This window comes from Ceratocystis lukuohia (assembly GCF_044167205.1).
Source record: "Ceratocystis lukuohia strain C4212 chromosome Unknown Supercontig2_pilon, whole genome shotgun sequence".
Taxonomy (NCBI): domain Eukaryota; kingdom Fungi; phylum Ascomycota; class Sordariomycetes; order Microascales; family Ceratocystidaceae; genus Ceratocystis; species Ceratocystis lukuohia.
The window spans coordinates 2,497,964-2,522,853 of NW_027263521.1; the positions used below are offsets into that span (position 1 = coordinate 2,497,964).

The 24,890-nt window shown below is 48.4% G+C and overlaps 7 protein-coding genes across 7 annotated transcripts; 3 read left to right on the top strand and 4 right to left on the bottom strand.

Annotated features, from left to right (window-relative positions):
- Nucleotides 1-543: 543 nt before the first annotated feature.
- On the top strand, nucleotides 544-3,130 carry HOO65_020620 (putative dna mismatch repair protein mutl protein; the record flags this gene model as incomplete). The annotated part of the gene is made up of 2 exons (XM_071006465.1): nucleotides 544-3,021; nucleotides 3,080-3,130. 2 exons carry the CDS (start codon nucleotides 544-546, stop codon nucleotides 3,128-3,130), a joined length of 2,529 nt encoding a protein of 842 aa, XP_070861258.1.
- A 3,635-nt stretch (nucleotides 3,131-6,765) lies between these two features.
- HOO65_020621 (uncharacterized protein) lies at nucleotides 6,766-9,609 on the top strand (the record flags this gene model as incomplete). Its single annotated transcript, XM_071000114.1, has 1 exon — nucleotides 6,766-9,609. One exon carries the CDS (start codon nucleotides 6,766-6,768, stop codon nucleotides 9,607-9,609), a length of 2,844 nt encoding a protein of 947 aa, XP_070861259.1.
- A 960-nt stretch (nucleotides 9,610-10,569) lies between these two features.
- HOO65_020622 (uncharacterized protein) lies at nucleotides 10,570-12,122 on the bottom strand (the record flags this gene model as incomplete). Its single annotated transcript, XM_071006720.1, has 2 exons — nucleotides 10,570-11,961; nucleotides 12,054-12,122. The coding sequence occupies 2 exons, from the start codon at nucleotides 12,120-12,122 to the stop codon at nucleotides 10,570-10,572; spliced, it is 1,461 nt and encodes a 486-aa protein (XP_070861260.1).
- A 1,761-nt stretch (nucleotides 12,123-13,883) lies between these two features.
- HOO65_020623 (basic proline-rich protein) lies at nucleotides 13,884-15,110 on the bottom strand (the record flags this gene model as incomplete). The annotated part of the gene is made up of 1 exon (XM_071000115.1): nucleotides 13,884-15,110. One exon carries the CDS (start codon nucleotides 15,108-15,110, stop codon nucleotides 13,884-13,886), a length of 1,227 nt encoding a protein of 408 aa, XP_070861261.1.
- Nucleotides 15,111-17,919: 2,809 nt separating this feature from the next.
- Nucleotides 17,920-19,135, bottom strand: HOO65_020624 (Peroxisomal 2,4-dienoyl-CoA reductase SPS19; the record flags this gene model as incomplete). Its single annotated transcript, XM_071006846.1, has 5 exons — nucleotides 17,920-18,509; nucleotides 18,563-18,615; nucleotides 18,686-18,750; nucleotides 18,820-19,013; nucleotides 19,081-19,135. 5 exons carry the CDS (start codon nucleotides 19,133-19,135, stop codon nucleotides 17,920-17,922), a joined length of 957 nt encoding a protein of 318 aa, XP_070861262.1.
- Nucleotides 19,136-20,093: 958 nt separating this feature from the next.
- HOO65_020625 (uncharacterized protein) lies at nucleotides 20,094-20,621 on the top strand (the record flags this gene model as incomplete). Its single annotated transcript, XM_071000116.1, has 1 exon — nucleotides 20,094-20,621. One exon carries the CDS (start codon nucleotides 20,094-20,096, stop codon nucleotides 20,619-20,621), a length of 528 nt encoding a protein of 175 aa, XP_070861263.1.
- A 271-nt stretch (nucleotides 20,622-20,892) lies between these two features.
- Nucleotides 20,893-22,895, bottom strand: HOO65_020626 (Protein HOL1; the record flags this gene model as incomplete). The annotated part of the gene is made up of 5 exons (XM_071006583.1): nucleotides 20,893-20,963; nucleotides 21,037-21,207; nucleotides 21,275-22,625; nucleotides 22,685-22,788; nucleotides 22,850-22,895. 5 exons carry the CDS (start codon nucleotides 22,893-22,895, stop codon nucleotides 20,893-20,895), a joined length of 1,743 nt encoding a protein of 580 aa, XP_070861264.1.
- Nucleotides 22,896-24,890: the final 1,995 nt, after the last annotated feature.

The following is a 24,890-nucleotide window of genomic DNA, read 5'->3' on the forward strand; positions in this document are numbered from 1 at the left end:
CTCCAACGATGAGCTTGTTCACAAGCCAGAACTATCCTGTATTGTCATTCATCTTCAACATAAGTTGTTGTGTATTCTGGAACAAGCTGAGAAAATCTTAATCGTTTTGTCCTTTTTGAGCCATCATCAAGACTAACTACTGGGAAGCTTATGTTTCTTCAGCTCTCTAGCAGACGACGGACACCAAGAATAGCTATAATATAAATGTCATTTATAGATTAAATTAGTGCTTGACACCTGACATTGTATATCTGAAAGAGTTAAAAGACTTGTTTGGAACTGTCGCGAGCTCTGTTTTGAACACTCTAACTTGAGCTAGGAAATTGAAAACCCTTTTTGATATTTAGGGAAGGTGCGATAGCGTACCTTCCTCATCCCATAATGTGCGTACTTGCGGGATATGGTTGAAGCCCTAGCCCTCATGCCATTTGTAATATTCATGAATCTCATCCCATAACCATCTGAACATGGAGAATTCTAGAGATAGAAATACCCTTGTATTCCGCTTCTGCAAGATCGGTCGCCATCACGTATTCTTCGAAAATGGCGTCTATACGAGCGCTCCCGCAAGACATAGTTAGAAGATTCAACTCGTTGTTGGTGATTACTAGTCCGGATATCCTTGTTAAGGAGCTCATTGAAAACTCTATCGATGCAGGCGCTACTGTTATCGAAGTTCTGATCTCACCCAACACCATCGACCAAATCCAAGTTCGCGACAATGGTCATGGTATATCGCTTAGCAACTGCGATGCACTTGGCCGCCAGTACTATACCAATAAATTGAAAACCATCGACGAGTTGGCCTACAAGGGTGGCAACACATTTGGCTTTCGTGGGGAAGCTCTTGCGAGTGCTAACACGTGTGGCACAGTGGTTGTCATGACTCGAACAAAAGAAGACGATCTGGCCAATATCTTGCTGCTGGCTCATGGCAGAGGCGGTGTTGCTGAAACTAATTCTGCATCGGGGCTAGTTGGGACCACGGTCACTGTTACTCAACTATTCAGAAACCTCCCCGTTAGAAAACAGCAGTTTTTGAAGGAGAGCCCTAAGACCTTGGTCAAAATAAGGGAGATTATGCTTCGTCTGGCTATAGTAAAACCCTTTCTTAAGCTCATACTCAAGGTGCTAGGAAACAACAAGGCAGGCTGGTCTTTTTCGCCCACCAAGGCACCCTCTACAAAGGAAGTGGTTCTCCAGGTTTTGGGCAGGTCCTTGGCATCTAGCTGCATTGATATCCAAGTGTCTGACGGCGCGTTTGTCTTTGATGCATTTATTCCCTCTCGCGAAGCCCGGCCCTTGAGTATTTCCGGAAAAGGTGCCTATATCTCTGTTGACGGCAGGCCTCTAGATCCGCTCCGTGGCACAGTGAACAAAATGGTCAATCTCTTTAAAAACAGGCTCTGCAAAACGTTAGGCGAGTGTCAAAGACCATTCATCCAAGCTAATCTAAAATGCCCACCTGGAAGCTACGATGTCAACGTCAGTATCTTTAAAACTGAAGTGATCTTCTCGGATGAGCCGAAAGTGCTGAATTTGTTCCAGCGGCTACTGGACAAAGTATACGGAGATTCCAGTTACCTTCAGCAAGAGTCATCTGACTCTTTGATAGAGAAAGGCACAATTCCTAAGTTTGATAAGCTTGGGTGTGTGCCTGATGCTAGATACGACGGCTCTCCAGTTACCTCTCGTGGAGGTAAACAGCCTCCAAGCCAACCTATTGTTATCGAGATTCATGACAGCAGCTCTAGCGGCCCCGGATCTCCGTCGTCAGATATTGAATTTCTCTCCATCCCCGATAGCACCCCACCGACTTCGGTGATTGGACAGCCATCTTCTTCTGAAATTGCCACTCACTCAGATACCCGGGTGGTGAAGACAGAGAAAATGTCCGTCCAAACACATTGGGAAGTCAACATGGTAGAAGTTAGAGACAGCGAGGAGGTTCCGCGTCCACTCAAGATTGAGTCCATTGAGGTTTTTGTAAATGGCAACACTGCTACATGCATTCAAGAAGAATATCGTTCTAGCCCTTCACAATCTCATCGGGATTCTGGTCTCAACCCATGGACTCTATCCCAACAACGCGCTGAGATTCGCCAGCAGAAAGATACATCAAATGACTGCGTGTCTGCTAGTGGTAGTGATAACCAGACTCAGGTATCACTGGATCATAGTGAATCTCGAAGCGACACTTCAGAGCTTGATTCCCATACTATAGACTTGCCCCGTGGTAATATGGAGCGGCATGGTCTCAACGTCGGCCTGAGTCCCCCTTTTACCATAACACAGGAATCGGGGCTTTCAAGCAGCGGCTTGCAAACATGCAGTTTTACTCCCCGAAAACCAAACGTGGAGAGACGATTTGAACATTACACCCAAGCCTACTTTGTACCGCAAAAGCGTCAAATATCTAGCCCCGACATCGCCCGTCCAAATAATAACCCCCCTGCCTCATTTACACCTATAAACCAGTCATTTAAGCCGCCCATGGTAGGCTCTGCTAAAATTCCTAGCTTTAATTCTGGCCTTGGGCTAGAGTCTCCTCATCAGGGAACTGGGTCTAAGTCTAAAACAGGCGGTACTTTGAGACAGTCCCAGCTTTGTTTTGATCGCTCGGATATTTCCAGGCGGACAGGACGATTGGAACAAGCATCGCTGCTGTCAAGCCAGACGAACAGTTGTGGCGATAATCCGCCTGACAATGGACTATCTTCTATGTCGCCGTCCCCGCCGCTGCTTAAGCCATTTGAGCTGCATGACATTGACATTTCGCACGTGTCTGATGGTATTATCGTACAAAATGTTTCTGATTCCGTGATGAGGGGCCAAGAGCAGCTTGCAAGAGCGGACCAAGTTGGACGTCAAGAGAGGGATCTACCTCCTGGCCTACATGGCATACACGAGTGCTCACCGCTAGTCCATAGCAGGAGTACTTGGAGCACCCCGCATGCTATGAACCAGGGAACGCAAAATCTCCCATTGGAAAGTGTCCCTATTAATGAGCAGATGCAGAGGGTAGTGTTGTCTGTGGTGATGAGCATGGATAGAGTCAAAAAAAGCTACGATCAGATAGGAAGATGGGACATGTACATTCAGCGAGGGGAGAATGGGTTTTCGGTACTAGATGGTGTTACAACTAAGCTGGACTTATGGGATTTAGAGGATAAGATACGTGCTGTGCTTGAGCTGTGGGGTGATGTAGACATGGCTGGGAAGTTTAGAGGGCGGGTGAGTTTAGGGAATCTCAAAGGGAAAGGGTTATAAGGGGGCCTAGTTGGCGTATGAGGCCTGTGTTGAGTAAGGGCTTTGAGTATGGTTACAAGGAAGAGACAGAAGTACTGCGGCGGTATAACGATATGGCCACAAGCTATAAAACAACAGCCCAGAAGTGGGGAACGGGACACAGTGAGTGATAGGTGTAACCTAATAAAACAGACCTGGTCGGAAACACACAAACAATAACGGTTCGCTTTTTCTTTGATTGTCTCGCCGCTGCTAGAAACAGCATGTTCGAGGTTTTACAAGAAACGGTGTTTCAAGTCAAATTCAGCCGTGTGAAAGGGTGGGAAAAGATTTTATTAACAGTGGATGGAGAGTGAGTGCCATCAATAGAAGATCTGTGCCCAAAAAGAAGAAGACAGGAGAACCGTATTGTATTGCGCAGGGTACAACAGTAGTAGTAGCATGAGGGAATCGCTAGGTGGCTTCAGTCCCAATATGAAAATGGGCATAAGATTGTTGATTTTGGTAAGCTGGCTGTTAATAGATAGGAAGAGTCTAATAGAAGCATGGGCCAAGAACTGCATACGAAGTAAAACAAGGCAAGACCGGACTCCCACTCGCAGCATTAACTCGTAGTCATTTGCACTGCTACATATGACCCTCTTCTCTTCGGTGCCTGTGCATGTATGCAGCATTGCTTCTAGGACCGGACCCCAAGATGACTGCATGATACACGCTGTCTTGCATTCCGTCGAGCTAGTCAAGTCATGCTATTACTATGTATTACTCAAAGGCCTGCTGTTGTGTTGTTCAAGAATGGGAGTTATTAGGTCTTGATTTTGGGGGGCCGAGAAGAGGTAGAAAACAACAGGCAAAGAGAGGAGAGGGCCAAGGCAACATTGAAGTTATTAGCCCCCCTCCCCCTGTCTACCTTTGATAGTGGACCCCATCTACTATGGCTAGACTAAAGAATCTTGACTTTGGCGATAATGAGGCGAAGCAGATTTGGTGAAAGGTGTAACTTTACCATATAAAACAGTATAATCGTAACATTAGTAGTACGTATTGCAGAGCTGCACACCATCAAAGACAACGGATCTCAGCAAGAGAGGACAAACGACAAAACACCGCCCATGCTATGCAACAATGGGCTGTGAGTCCCAGTCAGATCAGCCAGCCACATAGCTATTTTGCCTGTTTGTCCGGCTTTGGCTTGCTTCCTTGGCTTGGGCTGAGCAGTACAAGATACTTTGAATAGCTTCATCAAGGGAAAACGCGAAAAAGAGGAGGGGATAGGTGCGTGCTCATAGCAGTCAAAACGGTTGTCTGCCTGAAACAGGCTAGAGCATCCCTACAGACAGAGAAAACCTAGCCCAGCACCTTTTGAGCTGGTGGGTTCTCCTACCTGTTCGTACTACATGCAGTAGTAGCAGTGTGGCTCTGGAGCGAGCCAGCTCTTCACACAACGCCGCACACTCTACAATAACGGTATTTAAGCTTAAGAAAGCCCTTGACATAGAAGGGCTTGGAAGCGAGTGGATCCTTGGTCTACATAGCATATATGGCCTTATGCTATTTCCACTTCTCGTTCCCTCTTTTTACTTCTACTATGCATGGTGTGTAGTATAGAAAGGAAGAGGTAGCATCGAGAAGGGTTGGAACAGAAACAGAGCGACTGCTTGGATCTGTATGGAGTCTATGTTCTGCGGGCCTCTTTTTGTATCTGTTGTCCTTTTTCTTCAACAAGCTATCCCGATTTCTTCATCGTATAGCTTTTTCTCGTATCTCGTCAAAGCTTGTCGTGATGCCTGGAACGGGGCTTCCTGCTTCCTGTAGGTTGCTAGCCTCGGCCAATCACCACCTGCTGTTTTCCATTTAAAATCTTTGGCCTTCTTCTCTACTCCCCTTTGTGCATTCAACCCCGTCTCATATGGACTTTTGATGAGTCTGAGTCTGCCTGTCTGTCTGTCAGTCAAGTTCTGAGAGTCTTGGCTTAGGCTTGTAGTGTGTAGCGCATTGTTTGTCTGAGTAGCCACAACCGCCTGTTTTCTTTTCCTTTTTGTTTGATCGGCTGCTGACCATGGCATTGTCGCCCAGTGGCCAAGTGACCATGGAAAAGTCAGCAAGAGCCCACCAGTAGCATTAGAGTAAACGTATGGCATCATATAGGACCAGAAGATTAGGCGGGTGTTATGACAAACAAAGCGCGGGATTCTTTTTTTGTCTATTTTTTCATCCCGTAATTGTTCTGTGATGCCTAACAGGGGGGGGGCGATCAAGCAAGCAAGCAAGCAAGCAGACAAGGAAAATATTGAATATGCAATGCAAGTCTTGGTGACAAGATTTGGGCTAGTGTGCTCTTTGTTATTTATGTACTTGGGCGGGCTTTGTCCAGATTGATTAATTATTTTTCATTTATTTTATTGACAGGCTTTTTTTTTTTTTTTTTTTCATCAAGCAACAGCCGAATCCAGACTATGCTTGGTAAAATACGACAAGGACGTGACAAGAGAAAAAAAAAACAAAAAAAGAAAAGTGCAGCTGCTTATTGTTCAAGAACTTATGTAGTAGTTGCCTTGCCTTGCATCTGGCTCTGCTCCTCCTAACAGATCCTTTTGTAACATCTATCTTTTTCGGGTGCCTGGCATCTTTAGCTGATTGAGGCCTGGGCAGAAATTTCTGTGCTCTTTCCTTTTTCTCCTTCTCCTACTTTTCCGACTCTTTTTACTTTCCTTGATCTCCTCCCGCAGCCTGTCCCTTTTGTCAGCCTTGCCCGATCTTTAGGCGCCAACCTTAGCCTCCATCTTGAATCGAAAGTCCAAGATGCCGATGGCGAGCGCCATCCGCCGTCCTCGACTTTCGATTCCGTTTTCCTGATACGATTTCGAGATCCTTGCCTTCGAGACGCGCCTCCTTCCTCTCCGCTGCTCTGTGCCGGTCCTCCGCCTCTACCTCCGCCTCTACCTCCGCTTCTTCCTATCTCCAAGATGCTTCTTCGCACGTTTGGCTTGGCCTCTCTGGCCTTGTTTGTGGCTCCGGCGCGCGCCGTACGGATGACTTTCTCAGACTGTCTGTCTAATAGTTATAAAAACTCTGGAGGCTTACAATTCACGCCTCTGTATGTAAATGCTAGCTTTGATACGGCCACCTCGGACCATGTCTTTACAATGACCGTCTACGGAAATGTCTCCGGCTCTTCAAATCCAGCCGAAAGCCTTCCGGCTTGGGACGACTCAAGGTGGCAAGATGATTCGTGGACTACCGGGAAGATAGTCGACCGGTATAACAACGGCAATGTTACCAATCTGAAGACAAACATCAACGTGCTCAACTATCGTCCCTATCGCAACGCTTCGTCTTTCTGCTCCCGCTTGGAAACAGGCTCGTGTCCGCTTGGTCCAGTCTTTACCGCATCGGAGAGGTGAGGTTTAACAGCCCAGTCCGCTTTCTGGACATCTTAAATATACCCTATATTGCTAACAGAGACTCTCTTTCTACTACAGCTCCTCCTTTCCTAGAAATCTTCCCTCGTTCACCATGTCCGAGCCATTCAATTCCAGTTTCTCTCTTACGACATTCTCAACTACTTTCCTCATCATTTACGGCCAGGCAACCGGAGGCGTTGGAACCCAAATTGGCTGTGTTTCCGTTAATGCAACCCCCGACATGGGAAGCATCGGCAATGTCTTTATCATAGTACCTCTGATAACCCTAATCTTCGTCGCTGCCGTAAACATCCTAGCTGCCATGTTCTGCCCTTGGGGTACTACCGATATCTTTAAATGGTCATCTAATCATAGCAGGGAGATCACTGATCTTCTTCGTCTCGTTACGCCCGGTTTCGCTGATTGTCTACAGTACTTTCAGTTTGTTGTGCTGACAAGTAGTCTTTCACTTGACTTCCCGGGCTTCTATCGACCCATTGTTAGTCGGGTATCGTGGTCAGCGCTATTGTTTGATACCTCCTTCGTCAGCAGCAAGCCCACCTGGGACGCCCTTATTGATGGCCTCTACGTTACTAATGGCACCCATGGTCTTGGAGACGTCGGCCAGCTCATTGGCCTCCCCACCGAGAATGATCTTTGGCCTTGCATGATGGTCTGGCTGTTGGTGATTATTGCCTGTGTTCTGTTGCTCTCTCAGCTTGGGTTCTTAGTCCGGCGAATGTACCGATTTGTGGCCAATATCCCCAAAGAAGACTTGCGCAAAAAGAATTTGCCATTCTCCCTAGGCAACGTAGTGCGGATTGTCTTCAACTTCTTCCTCCTTCCATTCGTCACTTTGTCCGTCTTCCAGATTAGTGTAGGCGGCAGTGCCCCCACATCTTTACCCACAATGGCATCGCTCTCTTTAATAGTACTATTAGGCGCTATCGCATGGATCGGCTGGGTCATCTTGAGAACTGTGCCTCGTTCCGACCTGTTTGACCAGCTTCCAACATTACTACTCTATGGTCCAGTATACAACACATACACTGATCATGGCCCGCCGTTCGCCCTTGTACCCATATGCCTCACCCTTCTTCGCGGTATTGCTATTGGTGGCGCACAAAACTCTGGAGTAGCCCAAATATCCATTCTTGCTCTTTGTGAGGGGCTTATGCTGGTAGCTATCATCACCTATCAGCCGTATGACCGCGAGACTTCCATGAATCTCTATATGGGGATATTTGCCTTCGTACGCCTTATTGTTATTCTTCTGATGGTCGCATTTGCCCCCACCCTTGGTATTACTGAAGGGTCAAGAGGCTGGGTTGGCTACGCTATCCTCGTTATTCATGGTTGTGTCATCATATTTGGATTTTTCCTAAACGCCCTTCAGACTCTGACTGAGGTTCTTGCTCGCATGCTTGGTGCTGGTGGCCATACTACTGGTGGCCTATCCAAAATCTTTGGCCCTCGACAACTTTCCCGTCGCATGACTCACCGCGCCCATGGTGTTGCCTCCAAGCAAAGTCACTTGTCTCAGACTGCTATGCTTGAAGCTGATCCCAACAGACCCGGCTACTACATGCCTAGTGGGCATGCTAGGAATGGGTCAGCTGGGTCGCTAACCGGCATCAACCGCCACACTAGATCATCATCTGGATTTGACTTTGAGGAGCTTGCATACCCTACAGGCACGCGTAATTTTGACAGCACCACCAGCTCTACCGGTCCAAATACTCCAGCCGAAGTGACATCCTTTTCATTTCTCCAATCTAACCCATCCCGACCAGCAGCGGTAGCAGTATCGGCAGCCTCTGACCCTTATTACCGGCCACCCCGAACCAGAAGGGAAGCTACGAGCTCCATGCCTCCGAGTACCACACAAGGAGCTTCAGCAAAAGACACCAGACGTGTCAGTGTCGCTGTACCTAATGATACGGACCTTGAGGCTGACCGTGACCGGTCTGGAACACCAGCCCCGTATGCTATTGACCTTGCTCCGCGAGCCGACTACTCCACTCGCGAAGTAGACCTATACTATGGCCTGCGAGGCCCGGCGTTGAATTCCGAAAGGCCCGGGAGACGTTTAGGCACTGGTCCTGCCGATCCTACAGGGCCTGTTGCAACTGCCATTGGCTGGATGCGTACTCTAGTCATGGGTAAAACTAAAGAGAAGGGCAAGGGCTTTGAGGTCGTCAGAAGCCACCGGATGCTACCCGAGATGCGAGACGAACTTGAGCGTGATCCTCCACCCGAAGGGGTCCCTGTTGCTACGGCAATGACACGTAAAGGCCCTATTGAATCCGATGATGACGACGACCCAAAGCCGCGCGATTGGACTATTTCAGCTAGCGCTCTCGCACACCACCGCAGCAACAGTAAAACTAATGTTGGAGAGTCTTCTCGTGGTGGTGATTATCATCCCGGCTCTAGAGTGGATGACGAGGCAGCTGTTGATGGCGAGTCAGCTCCACTCGAAACAGGCACAAGATCGCCACCCCGACGACCTTTTTCCCCTGCGTCACATATAATAAAAAGGATACCATCCCCAGTATCATCTATTTCATCAGGCTTTGCCTCGCGAGACATCTCAATAGACGGCGACGATGAAAGCCCTGGGATCCCCATGCGTTCACATCCGCACATATCAACGACACCTATGCCTTTTCTACGTAGCACATCGGAGACGTCTACTACTACAGCATCGGGAACGCGACACCCATCCATAACTTCAACTGTTATGCTAGACGGTAGCAGTAATCAAGGTTCGATGCGGTCGGAACACAGATCAAACCCCAGTTTTGGCCAGGTGCACCAGTACAACGTGGTTATGGATGATGTTCGTAGGTCATCACCCACACGAGATCCGTTGGACGTCGATGCTGAAGCACAACAGGCTCAGCTAGATGACGGCAGCTTAAACCGACGAGCCTCGGGACCATACTGGAAATGAGGCACATGCATGCCATACTATGGAGGGCCTGTTATATTGGCCTATATATCCATGCTCTAATCTCGGTTACTTTTTTGTGTTTTATCATTTGCTTGCTTGGCACCACACCTGGGAATCTATTTTTGTCTTTTGTCTTTACACATGCACTATCTATTACGCTGGTACATTGCTTGTTTGGTTTTCCGTTCTTTTCCTTGCTTTGTCTTACTTGGTCTGGGTGTCTTTTTGCATTGGGCTCTCTTCATTTTCAACAGCTCAGCGATGCAGTTCCGTCGTTGTCTTACACAAGTGTCCATATTGGGCATACTTGATGGCATTTTGTTTTTTTTAGCGTTGCAAAGCCATTTACTCAATACTTAAAACTATGAATGTGTGAATCTACATCTGATCAGACTCGGGAACTAGCCATGTCAATTCCAGGGCTGTGCTGGTTGGGGGCATTTGCGAGCATTTTCTTCTTTAATATGGTGACTTGTTGCAAGATTTGATTAACATCGATTAGCTGCGCAATCAGAATTACCTTTTAGTTGCTGTATAACAGCATCTACAAGCACACAAAGTTTGATGAATGCTCTAGGAGCCACATTGTCGATATGACTAGAAAGAAGTTCACTGATATTAAGAGCACTAATAACAGAAATCGACCTGCCCTACAAGACAAGCAACGATTCGCGAAAAACAAAAGCAGAAAAGCAAAAACAGGCAGTGAGCAATAGATATCAAGAAAGCCAAAGCAGCGAATAAAACCCACCCCCTATATCCTCTCTCCCCCCCCCCCCCATAAAAAGATTAGACAGTCATATGTCCGAGTCCGCAAACAAAGGAGCGTATTATGTGCAGAGACTCCTCGAATTCCGTAATTTGTTCAAGTTTTTTGAAATAGACAGGCGTAGAGGCCAGATAGCGATGGAATAGGGCTATCATTCCTATTCTATACCTTACCCAGTGGCCCCAACCTATTCAAGAGTCTTGCAAGAATTCGAGAAGTTCGCTCGGGATGACTGATGGCACAGTGCGGTTTCCCCGCAGCTCAATGCACAGCAGCGGGTATTCACCATATAATCTCACAGGGTTCGTCTTAGTCACTCCAGCCGGCGTTGGGATGACGGTGATTGTTTTCGTTGAGGTGACAGTAATATCAGCTACAATATCCGTTACTGTGGGACTGGCCGTAGCTGCAGCTGTTGGCGCGCTCAGCGTTCCTGATGGCCACGAAGGCGCCTGTGTGGCACTGGCTAGTGCAATAGATTTAGCACTGCCACCACCACTCAACATCGGCGAACCATACACTGCAGTCGGAAGAGCAGTCAGAGGTGCCGGCGAAGGTGAAGCAGGACTTAAACTCGACCACAATAGTGAATAGTTGCCACGGAACGAGCGCCAGCCATCGATAGCTGTCGATGTACTGATAGTGTTGATTGCTGTTCCGAAGGCACTACCGGATGAAAACTGGGGTGCAGCGGTGAGATCCGCCGAAACCGTGAGGTTGGCAGTCGAGTAGGTCACGAAAACAGTGGTTGTCGAAATGATTGAAGTGATAGACGAAGAAAGAGGTGAAGCTGTGATGGTGTGCTGTGGGATGCTTAGAGCAGCTAGCAGGTTGGCCTTGGCAGGATCTTCAGTAGTGGGGATAGAAGACGCCAGGGCTGTAGTTATGGGAATGAGAGATGTAGAAGTTACATGAGACGTAGTAAGGGCAGTACTGTTGCTGAGGCTGACACTGTTACCCTTGGACTGCGGCAGACTGCTAGATGCGGTAAGCGGGCGCCACTGGGAAGTAGCTGGGTAAGTCTCTACCGGGGCAGTTGGGGCAGACAAGGATACGGCGGAAGTCATGGAAGTAGAAGAGGAACCAAAATTAGGCCCAGAAGTCGAGGTAGGAGTCGACAAAGCGGAGATGGGAGAGGAGGCCGCAGTAGCAGTGGGCGAGCTACGCGTATAGGAAGAGAGAGGCACCAAGGGCCCAGCGCTCCATGTCAACCATCTGCCAGAAGGAGAGGCAGAGCGGACAGGAGCGCGGTACTCAGCGGGGTCATAGGCGGGTCCAGCTCGCATAACGGTTGAGCGAGAGCCAGTAGGGATAGGGATAGAAGTAGGAGAGGAAGCCAATCTACTAGCTGTCGCGGTAGACAAGGTCGTAGGACTTCTAAATATCACACTAGTGCTCAAGCTAGAAGGTGCCCAAGGGTCAGAGGACACAGCAGTAACAGTTGGAGAAGCGGTAGACACAACGCTAGTGCTATCTGTGCACAAACTCGTACTGGAAACTGGCGACATAATTGGGATGCTTTCTGGGAGGTTTCTGGCAGGCTGGATGAGATATTGGGGCTCTGTCAAAGCACGGCGATGAGACTAAAGTGGGAAGCAGTCAATAAGACGAAGTAGGCTTATGTTACACAAACGCTGGTTAATGCCATATGTGTTACACAGACTTGACAACTTACCATAGGAATAGGAGCTCCACTAGCAACCGCCATGAGAGCCGAAGCTGCAAAGATAGCAGAGACGTGCATGTTGACAATGGTGTTGTATTCTTTTTTTTTTCGGGCTTTTACTGGTTATGGGTAAAGATGAAGTGGGAAGTGGGATTGGCCAATCCGGTAAAGAAGGGTCTACTCTGGCTACCAATCTCAGCTAGTTAGTACTCTATTCGTAGGGGCAACGATAAAGAGCACTCAGCAGGAAATTAGGTAGAAAGAGATAGACAAGAAGAGAAGTGGAAAGTAAAAAGAGTCAAATGTTAAAAGAGTAAAGAGTAAAAAGTGAAAAGTGAAAAAGTGAAAAGTGAAAAAGTGTGACAGTGGTATGCTGCTCAAGTTAGAATGATGTTGATGAAGAGTAAAGAAAAATGGGTAGTAAGGAGAAGAGAAAAAGAAGGGCACACTATAGGTGCTACGAAGAGAAAAAGAGGAGGAAAGAAGAGAAGAAAAAAGCGGCCGAGAGATCGGAGATCTCGAAATGTGAGAATGTCAATGAAAATGATCTGATGAGGTTGATGGAGAGGAAACAAAAATGAAGCGAGACTACAGTCGAGCAGATCCAGTCTTATATACAAAGTCTGGCAGTGTTATGAGACTCCATCGTCAGTAGACCCAACTACTACTCTATCTCTAGTTCCTCCAAGGTATCTCTCCCTTGATCACCATCGGCCCTCAAAAGGTGTACCAGCCTCATCATCTTCGCCAGCTTTTCTTCTTCCACGGGGAACTGGATTCCAATAAGCACTATTGACAAGGGCCTATAGAGCCCAGTAGTATCCCTTATCCGGCTCTAGACAATGGAAGACCAATAATACTTCTCCCTGTAGCTTCATGATAGTCCTCCCTGACACGAGCGCCAAGTTAGCAGAACAAATAAAAGACAGCGTCGAGGGCAAAAAACGAGATCTTTTTTCCCAGGGGCTATGACCGTAGTCCCTTCCCTTCGGTGGCTCGAACATGGCCCTTTTCTAGGGAATGCACCTGGTATTCATTGGCGATATATTGTAAGAACAGAAAACAAGCATTGCATTCAACCGCCAGGAACAAGCCAGTTTTCTAGGGTTATTTCATGGCTAGGGTTTGTATAATACAACGAACCACTAGCCTTCATCATCGTTATAATCACCAAGACGAGAATGTGCAAAAGAGAGAAATGAATGACCTATCTAAACACAAAGGCTAAGCTAAGACGATGGCCGCGACTGGTAGCACGGGATATAAAAAAGAGGGAAAGGAATAAACAGCAAAAATAATCAGCAAAGCCCACCGCCATAGAGCATAAAAATAGCGCCTTGATAAAGGGCACAACAGCAATGAAAAGTCTGCGCAGGGAAAATCATGAAGAACAGTGAGAGAAACAAAAACTGAGTCGCAAGCAAAAAAATCCAGAGAAAATAGAGCAAATGCATGCCCGGCATTGTCATGAAGCCGGGCTGTAGCAAAGATGACGTCATGTAAAAAAAAAAAAAAAAAGAGGAAGGTCATGGGAAGAGAAATAATGAAACCCTAAACCAGGGTTTCAGCATTTGCAAACTGGTGACGATCCCCCAAAAGAGAGCGCACGAGTGTTTTGCATTGATTGAGCGCTTCAACCAGTCGCCCCTGCTACAAAGGGACGGAAAGTGAATGGAAAGCGAAGAAAGGGCGCTGTGGATATCAGACAGCCAGGCCATAAATGTCAGACACCGCAAGACGGGCGAGACGGCCAGCGTCTGGCGATCCAGCTACCGAGCCGTACTAGGTGGACAAGTAGGAAGTGTATAAAACCTCAGGGGTGTCTACCTTTGCAAGTTTTCAATCTTCCCAGATAGTTTCCAGATCGAGATCGCCGCGACGTTCGGCGCCACACACACTCCAGCGCTTGCGCTTATCGCGGAACCCACGGCCGCCACGAGACTCCTTGGCAGGCTTCAGGTCAATGCCGCTCGAAGCACCATCACCCTTGGCTGCAGCTTCAGCGGCGGCCTTGAGCTGCGCAATGCGATCAGCCTCGACGGCAGCTTCTTCAGCATCCGGCGAATCAGGAATCGTTTCGAGACTAGACACACTGGGACTCCGGGACCGCGCGGACGTAGGCGTAGACGGTATTGAGGAAGAAGCTAATGAGGATATAGAGAGGTTGCTGTGGTTGGTTGAGTAGAGACCGTCGAAGCTAACACTACTGGCGCTGCTACCCTGGCTGCTGCTGTTGGTATTACGAGCTAGCGAGACAGGCGAGAATAGGGTAGAGGCTGATGCCGATGAGGCCGCAGGCGGTGGGTTGCGCAGAGGCGAGGCCGGGCGCACACGGGTCATGGTGATTTGCGGTGCAGCAGCAAGAGGGGAAGGTGCCAAGGGCGACGAGCTATATGCGGCATTGGCTGATGGTGCAGAAGACACGGGAATCGGGACAGGCGCCGAGCCACCAAGGGAAGACCCCATGAGTGGGAAGGGAGTCACAGAGGCATGGCCCACAGGCGATATGCTTCTATCGCGATTGAAGCGTGGTGAAGACTCCAGCACTGACGTGCGCACGGGCGAAGTAGGGAATATGTCGTCGGGGTTTCTCTTGGGGATTCTCGTTCTTTGCGGTGAGCTCGAAGGGCTGGATGGCGAGTAGAGTAGGTGGCCAGCACCATTAACGCCGGGCATAGACTGAGTGCGAGACATGGAGAGGCCAAGATGGGACTTGGAGCGGCCGTGGCTGACAGGAACACGGGGGTGCTTGTTCGAGAAAGTGAGTGGCGAGGTGATACGGGGACGATAGGCCATTCCAGTACCAGATATGCTGCTAGTACTGTCGGCAGTGCTGCAGGAGCCAAACGAGAGCGGTGACTTTGGGGAAAGTGAAGTGGGATCGGTAGAGCGACGAATATTGAAGGGACGTTTTAGGGGCTGGTGTTGATCAATCTCAAGTGGGGTCATCGACCCGAAGTTAGATCGAGGCAATCTAGTGGGAGTAGCTGGGTTTTGAAGACGGAGACTAGGGCGAGGAGCAGACTTGAAGTCTTCCAGACGCTCAGTTTCGGGGACAGGCTCCATGTTGAGTGGCGAGAAAAGAGAGAGAAAGAGAGAAAAAGAGTAAAACCAACGCTAAGCAGAACCGGTCGCTCAAGGCTTTAAATAATGAACAGCAAGGAAATCCCGGGACAGGCTGAGTGTTGCTAAACAGCCAACAGCAATGGGCAAGGCCTGGCGACAAAACCAAGAGAAGAGAAAGAAAAAAAAACGTTGGCTCACGTATGATGTCAACAAAGGATTTGGTTTGGAGTCAAGAAGCAGAGACTCGATGAGCTGGAGACAAAACAACGAAAAAACGGCGAAGCTAAAAGACGAGGAAGACGATAGAAAAGGACAATATAGAGGAGAAGAAGAACACCAAAGCCAAAGAACGGGAAGAATAGCAAAAATAAAGACGATGTAGAACAAAACAGACACCAGAGAAGAGAAAAAGGAGAATAAGCCAGAGCAACCAAAGCCAGCTGCAAAGCACCTCAACAAGCAGGGCTCAGGGTCTTTTTGTTGATGTACTTTTTTTTTTTTTTCCTTAGAGAGGGGTCCACCACTACAGAAAGAAAGGACAAAAAAAGCCCCTGTTTTTTTTCAAGTTTATGCGGGTAAACTGAGTGAGAGGGAAAAAAAAAATAGAGCACAAAGAGCGAGAACCTTCTGTTTGTTGTGTCTGGGCGGCAAGGAAAACAAAGAGAGAATAAACAAGAGGCTGGCCTTGGAAATGGAATGGCACGAACAAAGCAGCAAGGCCAAGTTATATAGAACAGAAAATAGCGAGGTTCCAAGTTATCCAATCACAGTGCAGAATTGGCTCCTTTATTCGCTCTTTCCTTTACGAAAACCTCTAAAGCCAAATAACGAAATAGCCTTACAGCCTTGCACAAAACATTGAGAGAAGCTACTCCTGGGCCATCGGATGAACCGAAGGGCTGCTTGAGGCAGTTACAGTTGCAGACAAGTAGAACTACTCAGAAAGGCTGTCTGCATATTTTTAAACAGGCAAGTGCCTCAGAAAAAAAAAACATCGGCCAAACTCAGGTTGTCAGACAGCAACTACTCTGTTGACCTTCTTCTGGAATGTATAGAACACGGTAACGGCAACCTCACCAAACCAGGCCAAACTTCGCACTAGGTCTTGTTCTTATCACACAAAGTCTCGGACTTCCTTCTTAAGTTCCTAACACCAAAGTCTCAGTCTCAGGCCCCAGTCAGTCAGTGCCTTGGCCTTTTCTAGTTTTGGCCTTCTTGGATCGGTCTGGGAGTTTTAATTATGCTATAGCTTCGTTGCTAGAAATTTAGTAACAAGAGCCAAAAATGAAAACCCCTCGTGCTATCTTAGACTGAGACTCCGCAGACTCCGTAGCTCAATGTGGAATAATGGCTACCGAAAGAGAACAACAAAAAAAAAAGGAAAAAGGGAAAGGACTGGGGACGACTGGGCTTTCTTCCTCTTCATGTAAATTCGCATAGCAGCCAGCAACATAAACATGGTGGTGGATCTCACTCAGGAGCCCCCAGTCCATATCCCGGCCCATGTCCCATGATCGCTAACCAGAATCGCTGTGACCAGAGAAGATGAGACGGCTGGAAAAGAAAGAGCAAGAAGACGGCAGTCTCACCGTTGCGTTTAACTGGTGGAAGAACAGAATCCATAAATGCAAGCCACCAGGCGGATTTCACCGCCCTTGATCCCCTCTCTATGGATGAACAGCAAAAGGAGCTAATCCGGATCAGACTTGCATAAGAACCAACCCCAATTCTGGCTTTCTCTCCTACCTACCTGACATTATCGCTCCTATTCCGGACCGGTGCGTCGTTCACAAACGAACACACGGGCATATCCTTCTAGCTTGTTTTTAGCTCGCCCCCCCTCCCTTCCCTAGTCTATCCGCCCCCCTTCCCCCTTCTCTAATGAACCCTAGCCTCAAGCTGACTTCTCTTTCCCCCTACCTTCTTGCTTTCCTATTTTTGAGGGGCTTTATAGCTGGGGATTAAACGACAAATGCTCCTCTATTCACCGCCATCGCTTTGTCTTCTATACGTAGGAAGAGGCTGGTTTTATTAAGAAACTTTGGTTGAGAAACGAAAACGAAGAAAGGCTATGTGACGGCCCTCTTCCTTTGGAGGCTTTGCTCACCCCTGAGCTGAGAAATTGACTTGTGAGTGGACATGACATGCACGCAAGCAAACAGTCTGGGAAAAAAAAGGGAAGAAAGAAGGGAGACAGGTGCGCATTACATTAGATTGTTCCTGCATGCCGGCTCTTTGTATCTCACAAACAATCACCCGCATCACATCACACCTTGCCATTGCCATCTCACCGTCGTCAAACCCAAAATCGGCAGCTAAACAACCCAAATATATGCATCTGTCAAGCAAGACATGCTGCTATGCACACGGCCGGCTATGCATGTAATGTACATCTTGATTCACCACTACCATCAATTAACGCTTGGTATAGCCTATTTTCCACCACTGGCATCTCTACCTACCTACATTGTCAAGCACAGCACGTGGGCCACCATCAATATTGCTAGATATTTCGCATTTTGCTCAGGAATGCCTGGATCACTCTCATGCTCTTCTTCGCTTACTCTCAATCATGCAATGGTGCGATGGCTGCCATCCTGACTCCCAAGTCCAAGGCAGGCCTATGGTTGACCCATGCAAGCATATCACTTGATCAAAAAGCAGCCTGTTCCGCTGTGCCAGTGCTAAAAATGGTGGATTTTAGTAGACCCTATATGGATCATGTGTTCGTATATAACCCTAACTCTGCTCTACTTGCACTATGCATATCAAACGCTCGTCACCCTTCTGACTCCCATAGGCCCGCTTTCTACAGCTTGGTCTCTTTTCTCCCTGTCTTAATCTGCTTTGATATCTCGCCCTTGATAATGTAGTCCGGGTACTTCATCGAGCTATCGACACCCACGCCTGCACCATCACTTCCCTGGCGTCTCCACGACGCACCGTCAACGGGGATGATCTGTCCATTGACATAATTTCCAGCGTCAGAGAACAAGTATACCGTAGCATCCGCAATATCCCTAACTGTGCCCCAGCGGCCTGAAGGCACGCCCTTGCCCTGGTCGCCGGTCGCGACGTCGCCCGCAAGCCTTTCCATGCCTTCCGTGCCGGCAATAGGACCGGGGGCAATCGCGTTGGCAGTGATGCCAAGCGGGCCATACTCGAGTGCAACAGAGGCGACGAGCGAGTCAACGCCAGCCTTGGCAGCGGCCACATGGGCCTGTAGAGGCATTCCGGTGTAGTGAAACGTGGCGGAAACAGCGAGAAAGCGGCCGCCAGTGCCAGTACCGTTGGGGTTGGGATTGGGGTTGCGCTTAGCAGACTCAACAAGGTGCGGCATAGTGGCCTTGATGGTGTTAAAAGTGCCGAGAACGTCAATGTCCATGACGGATTTGAACGCTGGTAAGAAGTTAGCATGCGAGTCGCGTGGCTGTGGGAGGGTTTTGAAATACCATTGGAGCTCATGCCGGAGATGGGCACAACAAAGTTTCCGGCTGCGCCAGCACTGTGAATACATAATAAAACATTAGTTTAAGGGACTCATGTCGAGAGCCAAGGCAGGCGAAGAGACTCACATGACAAAGTCAATCGCTCCCAGCTCGTCAATACATCTCTTAGCCGCAGCTTGCAGGTCTTCAATCTAAGAGCAGCCATATATCAGTTAGTATACAAAGAGCTAATCACAAGCACAAAAAGAACTGCTGCATACCTTGCGCACATCACACCCGCCGATACCAATAACCTTAGAACCGGCCCGCGCTGTCTCCAAATCACGGGCCATTGCCTCCGTCTTGTCGGCATTGCGGCCAACGATACACGCGTTGGCGCCGAGCCTAACTAACGCGCGAGTCTGAACACTGCAGATGGTTCCTGCACCACCTGTGACAAAGGCTACGCGTCCATCTAGTGGGATTAAGAATATCAGCAATTAGTTGGGGAATTCGGAGAGCAAAAGGAATCATTAGCATACCAAAGATACCGTCTTTCCAGACATTGCTCACGTATGTTGAAGAAGGAGCAGGCATGGCGGCGGTAAGTGATCGAGATGGCGAAATTGAAAGGGGAGTAGAATATAGTAGGGCAATAAAACTGGAGAAATGATATCGTAAGAAACACACACGTAAGAGAATAATCAATGATTTCAACGAGTTAGTGCGGCTTGAGCTAAAGTCGCGATATAAACGAATCCAAGAAGCCTCGGCATAGTTCGATAAACCTCACAATAACACAATACTGTAAAAAAAAACATTAATATTAGTGAAACAATATGTTTAATAAATTCCATTTACTCCAAATGCGCTCTAAACCATCCCATCCTCCAATCTCCAATATGTGATGACTAATCGCCGTCAAGAGCTCTCTCCGACTCGTGCTATTGGCTATTGATAAGATAATAGCCCGATAAGCCTAGACCCCTGCCCACCCCTCCATCCTTGTCTTTGTTCTTCTTCTTTTCTCTGCAAGGCCGTCATACACATGGACGACTCGGCTTAGCTTGCCTTGTTAAAGACGGGACGACAAATAAAAGGAAAAAGATAATAACAAGGCTTTAAAGCCCAAAGGCAAAGCCCAACAGCCCAGACTGTATCAATCAAGCTTTAGGCGCCCTTCGAAAACGAGTCAAGGTACGGCCCGTCAGACTTTTCAGTTCCTGCCTTTTTTTTTCCTATCTATTCATCCAGGCCTGATCCTTGAACATCGTCTCATCGCCATATCGTCATATCACCGACGCAAACTGACGGCATTATACGCAATTCCCATACTAGCATTTGCATTATCGCTTCAACATGTTGGTCTGCCGTGTGTTTCGCATATTCAGAAACCCTGCGCGGGTGGCTATCATCAAGTTTGTGGGCACTGTCTCATTGGGCCTATTGACGGTGCGTCTAGCTATCCTACCCCTCCTTGCCTCCCTTGCTATCGCTGCCGTATTTTCCAAAATATGCTAACCTCTCTTCCGCCCCCCCCCCCGGTCAACAGGGTATGTCTTACTCCCTTACCACTCTCGCCATCCCGTCCATCCTCTCTCTTCCCTCCGCAACCGCTGCCGCCCACGCTCTCTCCCGCCTCAGTGATCTCGCCGCCTCGCCGCTCCACCTCCTCTCGCGTCTATCCTGCGGCGCTTTCTTGCTTGCGTTTCTCAGCGCGCCTCGCGCTGCCCGTCACCCGTACCTTCTCTACACCTCGCTGTTCGCTGGTGCCGCCGGCTTGGCCAATGTGATCACGCCTATGCTGGCTGGCCAAACCACCGTTCCTACGGCCGCTGCAGCATCTCGGAGAAAGAACAACGTGCGTGCGTTGGAGGCCAGTTACGAGGATCTTGGTAGTTCAGGCGTCATGGAGACCGATACGTCTGTTGCGGAGGACGAGGAGACTCAGGTCAATGGTGAACAAGTCCGGGCAATGGCCGAGAACTTTGCCAAGACACGGTTTGTTGAAACCGGATTTTCGTCGATTGCCTTCGCCATGGCTGTTATGGGCATTTGGGGTGATGGTGGTAGAGTTATGTAACGAGATCCAACTCGCGCATCGGACACCACGATATGCACAATGTATTTATAGGAACCAGACATGTGAATTTTATATACGGCGTATCTAAGGGTGTCGTAAAGCTCAAATTAATTATACGTGAACTATGCTCGTATAGCATTAAATAATATATATAGCAGTGACTTTGGACCAATAATCTCACAAATATTACTCAGATATAAATGATGACAAAGGCCACGCGTCTACAGAAACAGGGTATCATGGTTAAATAAAGGAGGAAATGAGAAGGAGCTCATTTCAAATGAAGCTTCTTGAGCATGTCGTGGTGGTGAAAGTAGGCGCGGATACGCTTGCCATAGATGTCTATGGTGTTGTTAGTCTTAACTCTCAGTAGGGTCTCAAAAATGAAAGAGACTATAAGAAAGAGGCTACTTACACATGGGAATACTAGTGAGGCAGACACAAATCTGGACTGAGCCAAGGATAATCATGGTCTTCTTGGTGCCAATGCCCATAGTTACCCAGTCAAATGCGTACCATGTCAGAAAAAAGGAAAAGAAGTTTTTGAAGATGATGCTGATAGTGAAGCCCTCGATAGCCAGATCGCCTATTGAGACAGTGTTAGTCGACGGAACTTTATAATGCTAGTTAGTTAGTGCATGAATGTAACGTACGGTAGGCATCAACAATGTACAATGAACTGGATACAGTGCCAATCACCATGGCACAGACCTCAAGACCAAAGAAGACCACAGGCTCTTGCCACACAGACTCGCCCGTGATGATCTGTGAGGCGGTGATACCAAAGCCAAAGAGGCCAATCTCGCCAACGATGAACATGGGGATGATGAGTAGAATGCGGAATTCAGGCTCGTAGATTCCATTGTTGCGTTTGGTCATGTAGCGAACCGTCCAGTCAGACATAAAGGCAGCAATGAAGAAGCCTAGCACAGCGCCTAGGAACGGACCGAGATAGGTATATCCGGCCTTGTCCTCTTGCCACCAATACGGAGGGCCCTGGAAAATCATGGCGATGATAACTCCGATAAATACAGTCCAGCCAATCATGGTACCTTGGATAAGACAAGTCCACAAGAAGGCCGGCTGGAACAAGAGGGGGAAGGGCCGCAGGAGCAAGACCAGGTAGTTGTCGTCGGTTTTGCGGCCGTCGAAGAGAGCCAAGGACTCACGAAAGGTCTTCTTGCGTATGAAGCCAGATTGCTCAACATGAGGCTCAGTGCGATGCCCATCTTCCTTGGATGAAGGAAGGAATTGTCCCGTCTCGCCAATGCTGTTTGAATCACTGCGGGGTGACATTTCAAAGGCGTTTCCTTGCGAGTCTCTGGTGCCAGGAATACCAGTTGATTGTGTGTCATCGGCGTCGCAGGCCATGTCAGTGTTCAACTTGGAGTTGCGGCGATAGGCAGTCTCGGGGCACCAGAAAAAGACCAGTGGGAGGCACGCGGCACAGAATATAGCGGAGAAGATAAAGGTCCACTTCCAGCCCATGGTCATGGTTATCTTACCGACAACGATGGGTGTAAAAAAGGCGCCTCCAAATACGGCCAGGTTGGTGAAGGCCATGCGAATGCCTCGTTCATGGACAAAGTACAGATCACCGACGGCAGCATTTACAAGCGTCTCAAATGGGGCACAACCAACGCCCTGTATAATGCGTGCCCATACGAAGCTTTCATAGTTGGACCCAACAGTGCTTGCCCAGGCACTCGAAGCTACGAGAATCACAAGGCCCACAATAAAGGCATGGCGTTTTCCCCAGACCCGGCCTGAAGGCACGAAAAAGACGGCGGCAGCGCCACAGCCCATCAGGAAGTAGCCAGTTAGCAGGGCGACTTCAGTGAATTTGCGCTTGATCTCAATGGTAATGACGATGGTGTTGGCAGCAAGAATGGAGCCCTGGGCAGTGGCAAAGATGGCGCTCATGGACAGGATAAAGGTGATCAAGTCACGCTTCCAGAGAGGCCAGTTGAGAGGGTCATTTGGATCATCTGATGGTTGGGGGATCTAGACGGAAGTGTTAGATGAGGAAAAGGAGAGATACATGACAGTTCATAGAAGCTCACTAAAATCAAGTGATCGCCATTTTTCATGATGGTCTTTAGTCCACCATTATTCTGGTTAGCAATGTAGCCAGGCTGGTTTGGATCATCATAGTATCGCGTAGTTCCTAAGGGACATCTGATGTCAGCTTCTAAAGGCAGAAGATGCCGAAACACAAGGAGGCTTACCTGGGACGTGTCCCTTCTGGCGCGGCTCCAGAATGCCCCAGCCCATAATTTTGTGCGCAGTCAGAGAACTAGATAATACGAGAAAAAAAAAAAGATTAGGTGGGAAAATGGAGCTAGAGCGCCTCTAACAATGACGAAAAGCAAAGAAGAAAAAATAGAATGAGGGAATAGTGTCTAATATGAAGGTGATGAAGAATGATGAAAAAAAAAAAAGAGGCAGTCATAAGATATCAATAAAATACGAGATAATAAAATATCTCCACATAAAACACGCGGCAGTGAAGAAATGAAAAGCAAGAGAATCAGTAGAAAAAGGGAATGAAGGGGGTAATTACCCAAAATGTAAACCATGCGGCTCTTTCCTTTGCTTACATTTGTATTTGTGTATGTGCCTTCCTCTATCCACCGTCCCTTCCCTTGTCTGAGCTGTTCCTGCTCCTCTTGGGCGGCTTTTGCTGTTTCCCTTTTCAGGCTTGCTCCTACCCTCTCAAACCAAGACACCAAGACGACCGACTACCTTGACACCAGTACGACACGGGAACACATACAGTAACCAGTATCCCCAAGTGCATAAGTGATGAGTGCAGTGCATACGTGCCGCTAGAGCGCTGCCACACAAGCCAGAAAAAAGGAAGAAAAGCAGACAGCTGAGCCGCGAAGCGTACTGCACTGCACGTCACTTGTACCTTGCTTTACAGCTCTTACAAGCTACGCGCACAAAATCGCAAAGGAAATAGCAGCGTTTAAGTCCGCCCGTTTCTGTCTTCGTCTCGTTGTCTCACGTTTACTCTGTTCCCTCTCCCCTTCCTTCTTTTGCTTCTTCTCCTGCCTCTGCCCATCGAACCAAGACAAGCTTGGTCACTGCTTCCCCTCTTTCTCCTCAATGGAAGCTCCAAAAGCTTGGGCGAACAAAAGCTCAGATAGCCAATTCCAGCGCTCGGCCCTATTGTGATCCTTTATGACGATTCAGTCGGAGAAAGAATGGCGACCCGGTACCCGACAAAATTGCGGCACTACCAACCAGCAGTGAGTCGGCAGTTGTGCCTGGTACTTGAGTCAGGCGCGCCGTGCATCTACGTCAATGAGCAAGCACGTATGACCCAAGCTTGTGTAAGGACCAGGCGTGCAGCTGAGATCCGCTAACCCTAAGAACAGGCAGTACAGATTAGATGCTTTAAAAGCTGTTCTGCAGGCATGATCAAGAACCTTTAAAAGGACCAGGAACTGGTGAGACAGACCAGGAAAACAACAGAAACACAAGGCGTGGACAAGAAACAACCCCAAACCACAAAACAAGGCTAGTCCGACATTCCGTGCATTTTGTGTCTTATTGATGTCGTGTCTTGGCTCGCCAACCCATCAATCACTCAAGTCAACCGCAGGCAGAGACCGGCACCGACACGTGCCCCGTTGCTGCAGGTCCAGCACAAAACTAACTTCTCTTTGCTGATTTCGCTGGCGGGGCCAAATCTCGAGGAAGATCAGAGATGCAACCTCACCTGGGATTAAGGATGAAGGCAAGAGGAGGAAAGGGAGGCAGAAGCAGGGAAGGTCCCTCATGCCTCTGCCTCTGTTCAGGTATGGACTTCTTTTATTAAAAAGAAAACAGGTAAAAAACATGGAATAGGAGCCGGTCGAGGCGCATTCTAGAATGGCCAGCCCGCGGGGATCTAGGAGGTCCTTTTTTAGGCGGGTCTACTCGGTAAATGCCCCCCCCCCCTGGATAGATTGCAGATGATGTGAGATGAGATGATATTGGCATTAAGATTGTCTCTGCTGCACGGGGAGAACAGATATTGCTGATGGACGGGGAAAGACATTGAGGCACTCCATCCTGCCTCATTCGCAGTCCTTCTCAGCTTGAAGAAAAGAAAAGAGAGAAGAAAGCTTAGGCCCATACCCACCATACCTCCGCGAGACAAAATACAGAGGGTATTATAAAATGCCGACACAACGTGCAAAGGATAGAGCCAGCATGGAATTGAAACAAACGAAGGACTAGAGCTAGAAGGGATCACGCAAATAGAAATCTACAATACGG